The following is an 8596-nucleotide window of genomic DNA, read 5'->3' on the forward strand; positions in this document are numbered from 1 at the left end:
CTAAATGATATTAAAATTCACCAATCTAAATCAGTCAGTAGTTGGTGTTGATTAAGGTCTTGACCCTTATACCCATTTAGTTCTATTTGTTTAACATGATATGATCTATTACAGGTAAACTTTTCTCTCACCTGGATGAAGTATTTGAAGTGAGGAAGACAAACATTTCTGTATTCACTTCCTATTACCTGTAAATGAAAACCTGATAGTGGAGAAGACATATCAATAAAACACGATGATTCGATTTATGTTGCTTTGTGCAACATTGTGTTGTTTATTATCGGCTACTACAGCGGATATAGGTAGGTCGTATTGTATATTAATTCAGTGAAATATTCTGATCAGTTAAAGTGTATCGTATTGAACAATGTTTTCATACACCTGTCCAAATATTCATCGCTTTATACTAATAAGCTTTGATAATATGGCAGTTGAGTCCAATAAGTGTAGGGGTGTTCAAAGATAATCCGTCATAGATCCATTGTAAAGCAAATATTGGATTTAGCTGTATTGGTAAATAAACAGTGTCGATTTTATTGAGGTCAACTGCCACATTATCAAAGTTTATTAGTACTATTTAGGGATAATGTACATACTTCTGACAAAATAATAACAATAATAATTTTAATAACAATTATGATCATAATAATAATGATAATGATTATGATGATGATGAACATATATTCTTATGTTCTAAGGGTAAATCTATATAAGAATATAACTAAAATGTTTAATTGGCAAAGGTATATATATTTGTTTGTTTAAAGTCAGTTACTACAGTTGGGCCGTTCCATGATAAAATCTGTATTAGTGACAAAAAACAAGAATACTATTTTATCTTACAGATCTTAAAATCTGAAGAAATTATATTCACTATTTCAAGAGTTACAATGCTTCTTAGTATGTCACTGAAGGCATTTAGAGGCGTGAAGTAAAGAACAACATGAAATCGTGCATGGCGTGTATGTCTCATGTCATTTATGTGACAAATTATACGTATCACTAACTATTAAAACATCATACCATTGAATGGTTAAAATGATTTTACTGACAAAACTTAGCCGTGTATGTAAACAACGTGCATGGTTGCATTGGAATTTCGGTTTCCTTGACCACACAGATAATATTAATATGTAAAATATTGTAGAATTTGGTTTGTCTTAGATAACTGAATTACAATATATAAGTTTCCAGTTTCTGCATGAACATAATAAAAACAATGAATTTCCTGTGTTTTAAACTATTTATTATGCAATAATCATATCATATCACTAATACAGGTTTTCTCATGGAATGGCCCATATAAGTCTATATGAGATATTTCTATTGCATGAAAGTGCTGCATTTGTTAAACTTAGATCAGTATACGTATATATTACAAGAAAAACATGGTACTTTGTAAATGACGGAAACCGTTCATGTAATAATTTGTATTATCTTCAAATTAATAAGGTTACTTCTGGCATGTGACGGACTTTCACTGGGATTTTTCCTACTGGACTGACCAGCTTTCCTGTAATGGAATGAATATCAGCCAGCCTGGACTATTCGGCAACCAGTGGTGTGACGCACCGTGGAGGCTCGTGCAGGAAACTATTACTGGGATTCAAAGTTTGAAAAGTGATGTGGATTTCATGCTGTGGACTGGGTAATTGACATACTTTAATTATTTATCTTTTTGTCTAAATGTATTATAATCATTTATAAAATAATTACGATGGGTATCATAATTTCATTGTGTAGCGTATGCAATCTTAAGTGATATGTGAGTTGATCTGTTGCTTAAGAAATCAGTAGTCTTTCAATCTTTTACACATTCTGAAAATCATAATATATTCAATAAGGCCTCTTGGTGCTCGCAGTCTGTGCAATACTGAACAAAACAGCTACCTAATCATTTCCTATTTTGCAAATATCTGACTATTAATAAGTACGTTTTATGTTAAATAAGATTTACATCTGACACAATATTTTGGAATTATTTATTCTTTTTTAAAATGTTATCGAACTAAGCATTTACATATTTTTAGTTACACAAGTATATAATTAGGGATGTGTTTATAGGAAACGAATCAATAATATTTATAAAAATAAAGAAGATATGATTTCAGTATTTTTACAGCATAAAGTTTGAATATCACACAAATATCAAATCTTTTCGGCAGGGCACAACAACGATGCATTTTATTTATACTATCTATATTTTCATTTTGAATAATTCGTAAATAATATATATTTTAGTGATTTTTGAAACCTTTTAAAGATGACGTAAATGGAGTAAATTTAAAAAAACGGCATCCAGTATAGTTTTGAAACATTAACAAAACATATTGTTTAGAGAATACACCAAAGATCAAAATACTACATTCAGTATCTTTTAAGATGTGAGCGAAAGAACATATGGCGGGATACTTGTTTTGTCAGTATATATGATTTATATACAGTTTAATAGCTAATACCTTTAGCTAAACTATACAGTGCAAATGTTTCTTTTAGAGACACAGTTCCCCATGTTGATAGCGGTCATCTTAGTACAGATTTGAATAAAGAGCTGGTCAGAAACATCACAGAGCTAATGAAGTCAACATTTCCCACAATGCCTATATATGCCACGTTCGGTAACCATGACTATCACCCGAAACATGTATTTCCACCATATAACAATGAAATCTACAATGCGACATATCTTATTTGGAAGTCTTGGATAAATGACACAAGTCAAGATGCTAACTTTTTGAAAGGTAAGCTATTTCTACTTAAAACATATAACATTGAACTTTTTTCATGTATATGCATATTTGATATACATTCGCTAATATACTTATTCAGCTTAAGAACATTTGTTATCTGTATTAATTTGTCTTCTTTGAGAGGTATAAGTTTAAATTGTTCGTATGGCTAATGCTGAATACCGTGATACAGAATTCGATTCATTTATTTGTGAATCGCATTACATTTTGACAAGCGATCACATTTCTTTAGAATCATGAAAGGGCTGTGATGATACGGTTTTCAAAATAAACACTCACAATGTACGCTTATTATTATTTCAGGGGGTTACTACACAGTTTTAACAGCTTCTGGTATCAGAATTGTAGCAATGAACTCTAACATGTATTATGTAAAGGACACAGCAACTGTCAACTTGGAGGATCCTGCAGATCAGTTTGCCTGGCTGGATTCTGTTCTTACAAACGCTTCTACAAATAATGAAAAGGTGCACGCATAGCATTTTGTATTAAACATTTAGTGTACACTTACTGAACGGCTTGACGGTCAGTCAAAACCACTGCCAAGTGTACAATGGGCCGAGGGCCAGTAGTTCTGATTTTTGACTGACAAACCATTCAGTAAAACACACAAATAAATTTGCATTTGTTTTCTTCAAATTTTGACAGTCACTTTAGCCCTGCAAATGAAGTGTTGAACTATAGATAGGTCAATAGCATACACTATGGACCGGTGATTTTTATAAGGGGTCATGCAATTATTATATAAAATCATTAGGTTTTACTTTGCCATTAAGTTCTCAGTTAGGTATATTAAATTTTTGTCTTGTTTGGAATTGATGTTTTGCATTCAAACTGAATTCAAGTTTCCAAAATAGCTAAGGGAGTCGAAAGTCAAAAGATCTAATTACACACATATATATCTTAGCAGCACCGCACAGCTAATTTCAAATACATTAATTTTACTTTTGTTATTTTTCAATTTAGTACCAATTTACTTTTTGGACTATATTTATAAAAACACTACCCGGTTCCTCTGTGTCTTTTATTTTAAATGTACCATCTTCCTAACGTTATTTTCATTTTAGAAAAAAAAATGTATTATATATATTTAAGGTTATTCTTACCGGCCATGTTCCTCCAGGTTTTACAACACCTCGAGCTGTTCGTTGGATGACAGAGGCTTTTAATAAGAAATTTATCGAGATCGTCTTACGCCACTCGAGTGTTATTGTAGCTATGCATTTTGGTCACGAACATCACGACAGCTACCGCCTTTTCTACAACCAAGAAGGTATACATAGCTAATTGTTTATTTGTTGTTTTTGTTTTCCTTTGTGATACAGCTTAGTTATAGGGCGGTTTTATTTTTTGTGTCAAATGATATAATCACGTTTCATAGTAGGTGGACGGATAGCTCAGTGGTTTGCACACTGGCCTTCCAATCCTAAGGTCGGGGGTTCGATCCCCGAGAGCTACTCGGGAATTTTCAGAAACGCTTTCTCAGCGTTTCCCACCCAACTAGAGGTGTACTGGTCAGGAACCCAGGCAATCCTTGCGTGTATCAGTGCACGTTAAAGAACCAGGCTGTCTATTCGCAACGAGCTAGGCTAAGTTAGCCGGACAAGCCTGCATCTGATTTCTGATCTCTCTGTCGTGGGGGCTTTGTCTCACTCTGTCCCTCTGGTCAAATCGCTCTGTGTCTGTACTAGTAGAGGATGAATTATGCGTCCTGTGTGGCTGCATTTGAACTATGTAAAGCCTTTGAACGTGAAATTGATCATGAAAAGGGCGCTATATAAATCTGGTATAATAATAATGATAATAATATTTTCCTCATACCCTAAACTTGCCTGTCTTTATATTGTCAGGAGATCGATTTTCATCTTTTCTTGACATTTAGTCTAGTTTGCCTGTATGCACGTTTTATGTTATTCATTGTCCTATAACTCGTATCTTCTCATGTTGTCTTAACTTCCTCGCAATGGGTGGAGGGTTTTTGGGAAAAAAGAAAACGTTTACTTTTAATTCAAATGTAAAATGAAATGATAGCGTCCCTTGTCGTTATCTTAATATTCACCAATTCGAGGATTGGGTTTAAATAAACACAAAGATTGAAAAAAGTTTTGCTTTAATTTTTGCTAATTTTCAATTCAGGTACTGCGGTTGTTAGTCTGTTTCTAGCACCTTCTGTAACACCGTGGCGTTTTCAGCTGGCAGATGGAGAAATAGAACCACCACATAACCCTGGAGCAAGGCTTGTGAAATACGACCGTCAGACTGGGAAACAGCTCGATATACAGCAGTACTATGCCGATCTTAATAAGGCAAATGCTGACAAGAAGCTGATCTGGTCACTTGGCTACAACGCTACTGATTTGTACGGGATTCAAGACATAACTCCAAAGTCCATGGGAAATCTTCTTGATAAAATGACATCTGCTACCAACAAAGACTTTAAAGCATATGTGAACTGGTACAATACGAATGCAAACACATCAGACAAATTTCCTTGCGATGATGCATGTTTTAAAAAGATGACATGCGGAGTGAGACATCTGGATGAAGACTCGTTCTCGAAGTGCCTTACTGCTGTTAGTGGTTCCGTCAGCCTGTTGACATTCTCGGTGTATTCTGTGTTTTATGCCATGCTTTTTGTTGCAATTTACAAGTTGTTTAATTAGCTGTACCAGATGATGTGGTGAAAACATTCTAGACATGTTCATTAACTGTTTTCGAGTTGCCATTAAACTTTACTTTACTGACGCCACCAAGATGCCTACATGCAATGCAAAGGTTTGCAGTCAATGATGAATTGTTTGTGGTTTAAAATATCCACTGTTATTTGTGATAACAAAGAACGTGCTTGTGAAATGCAAGAATAAATACATGTCTTTTTACAATTTTCTTGCTTTATGTCTTATTCATGTGAAGTATTTAAAAAAAAAGTCAGATGTAGCAATTTAATATTAAACATGTGAATTATGATATACTTAAAAAGAAAGAAAAGATGTGATATCAAATATGGTGAAAAAAGTTCACATGAGTGTTCATAAAATGTATATATGTGCATCTGTTGCATCATGAAGAGTGTATATTTCTGATGGGAGTTATATTTTTCTTAATTTTCATTTACATTTATTAACTGCTTTGTGTTCAGAACATCAAACTAATGACGCCCATGTATTATTATGTATGCACATTATCCTTGTTATGCAGACAAGTAGACAATACATGAATAAACTGTTTTGACTTTTATGCATACTCGTTTTTCAGTCGAAGTGAAGTGAACTTGCGCTCAATAACGTCTCCGAATAACGGCCTGTACTATAAAACCTGCTTAGGCCATACCAAATTGATATGTCGTTCGTCGGAACTACCGCATCAATAATTTCTTTTCCGATAAAAAAAATAAAAATCACCCGCCCGCACGTACATAAAAATCTCCGAAAAAAATATTTTTTTTTTCCGATTACGCGGTCCGGAATAATAACGGCAAAACAGGTTTTATCGCCGTTTTAATGCGTCAAAGTGATATTGATCGGATTTCATGCGTCCGTAATACATGTAGCTGATGACCCAAACTCAAAAAGTCAGGAATTATGGTGTTGTTCAACATTTGTTTTTAATCTGGAGTGTCTGTGCTATGGCCACACATGGCCATCGATGTGCCGGTAGGTAATGGAGTAGCCACCTTCTACTTTTGTTCGGTACAGTAAAAAGAACGAAGCCCGACTTGTAAGACGTGACCGGGGATGCAGTTAAAAATACTTGGAATTGGATTAAACATAGAAAATATTGTTCAGATATAAAGTTTTCAAACCATTTGTTCTCAGTTGTTTAGTTCAGTATGTTAGATCTAGCCCCCAATGCCGAGGCCGACTCCTATCTTAAAAAAAATGTTTGTTCACAGATCCTGTCTCGGCCCAAATCTTTTCGAACGTAACATTTTTAGTGCAGCAGTCAGATATTCTATCAAAATGCATTTAGTCAATTCAAAAATTGTTTAGCTTTTCAAATAAGTAGTGTAGATATGAAAAATATTTCTAACAAAATCTGTCCTTTTGTAACCCCAATTTTGCCTGTTTGTATATTAATTGGCTGTGAATTGATTAAACGGAAGAAACTGAAAAAAAACAGACCTCCCCAACTCTAAATTTCTAGATCAGTCAAAGCACAGCAAATAACACTTTTAAGGGTGGCCATATTGGGATCATTCTTTGGCCGTCTGTTATCATTTTTGCCTGAAATGAATCTCTAACACTAAAACATAAGCTAGCCTGATCTGTTAAGAAATTATTCCAAAGAGATTAAAGCAATGTCGAAGCATCTGTATGCCCAACTCTGTTTGGTCTCATTGGTCAAGTGGTTTATTACTTCCCCTCACATCTATGGGTTGGAGTTCCATTAGGGGCACAAAGTTGTTCATGTATCGAAGCCATCTAACTGTGTTTCAGAAGAAATGTTATTCCACACATGTGCCTGTTTTGTCTTAAATATTCCTCATCCTGTGCCGTTAAATAGACACGTCTTCAGATTAATGTAGAAAAATCAAAATTAAAAATAAGGCACTCATCCCTCGGTAATTATAATTACAAAATAAAAAAACAAAGTTATTCAGTGAGTTTTGGCAAGAATTTATTTGCAAAATCATTCATGTAGTCTCTAAAACATATAGAAAAGCTATATACTGTGTTGCCCACACTGTAAATGTTCGATTTCTGTGTTATTTCTAAAGAAATGTTAACTTCATGTATAATTATAATCGCCTGCTCAAGGGTCCAAGCTGGGGAAAAAAATAAAAAAAGCCCGCTCGCTCCATGTAAAATCTACCCGCCTCTGAAAAAAATCAAAATTGAGAAAAAAAAAAAAAAAAAAGTTTCGCTCGCTCGCTCCTATTTTTTTTTTTTAAATTTTCCGAAGAACTATTAATCAATTTGGTATGGCCTTATGAAGGCTACAATTTTCTCTTCCGGTTTAGTAATAAACAGTTCTAATGTATTTTCAATGTGAGACCACCTGTCAAGGAAAGCAATATTTTTCATTGTCCAAAGGGTGTTCTTCACATAAAATGTTTGAAAATTCTGACCGAGATATAAAAGACGATGTTGACATGAGTCCACCTTCATTATATGAGGCGGCATAAACTTAAATCTCTAATTGTTTAAATATATGGAACCCGAAAGTAATTCGCAATCCCAGCTTGAGAGCTACAGTCTCTACGACGGCTAATGTTTTTTACCTACCTTTTAATGAATCACTTAACCGACCCCCACCTCCTGTTATAGAATCAACATGTAAGCGCAAAAAAGTAAGGTGGAGTTTATCAGCGAGCAGATAAAATAAATTGATATATTTTTATTTGTCCTTTTTTCAACTTTCAACGACATATATCCCTATCAAGGACGTGTGATAAGATTTGTAGCTCCTCGTTACAATCATAATGCAATAAGGATTGTTCTGATAACTAAAACCATAGTGAATCATATGATTCTCTTATCGGAGGGTTTTGTAACTTTTTCCGGTTTTTCCATGATGTTGATAGTTTTAAAATATTTCGATTATTCACAAAAGTATATCCTTTCATATTTACACTATAAACGTAAGATTTGAATTAACTGAATGTTAAAGATAGTAGGATGATTTGAATTCAGGAAAATCACAAGTAACCATGTCATGCAGGTCAACCTTTCTCTGCCCGAAACGGTAAATTAAAAGCAAACGATATCGTCGTGGGCAAACCTATATCTTGTATCAGGGAATGTGCATAATAAGCTGCTTTGGATTACATAGTATTCAAATTTATTCATATCTAATATCACTTTATATGACACATTTTATGACTAATTGCATGTCTTTCATTCTAA

At 33.9% G+C, this 8596-nt stretch overlaps 1 protein-coding gene across 2 annotated transcripts; it reads left to right on the forward strand.

Annotated features, from left to right (window-relative positions):
• Positions 1 to 81: 81 nt before the first annotated feature.
• On the forward strand, positions 82 to 5987 carry LOC123548396 (acid sphingomyelinase-like phosphodiesterase 3b). Of its 2 annotated transcripts, none has more exons than XM_053546482.1 (6): positions 82 to 114; positions 1453 to 1648; positions 2497 to 2741; positions 3054 to 3217; positions 3846 to 4023; positions 4887 to 5987. In XM_053546482.1, exons 2-6 carry the CDS (start codon positions 1524 to 1526, stop codon positions 5411 to 5413), a joined length of 1239 nt encoding a protein of 412 aa, XP_053402457.1. In that variant the 5' UTR covers positions 82 to 114; positions 1453 to 1523; the 3' UTR covers positions 5414 to 5987. The 2 variants fall into 2 exon arrangements, with proteins under 2 accessions (XP_053402457.1, XP_045191538.2); XM_045335603.2 differs by lacking the exon at positions 82 to 114 and adding an exon at positions 121 to 302.
• Positions 5988 to 8596: the final 2609 nt, after the last annotated feature.

The sequence above is a fragment of the Mercenaria mercenaria genome, chromosome 6, assembly GCF_021730395.1.
Source record: "Mercenaria mercenaria strain notata chromosome 6, MADL_Memer_1, whole genome shotgun sequence".
Classification (NCBI taxonomy): Eukaryota; Metazoa; Mollusca; class Bivalvia; order Venerida; family Veneridae; genus Mercenaria; species Mercenaria mercenaria.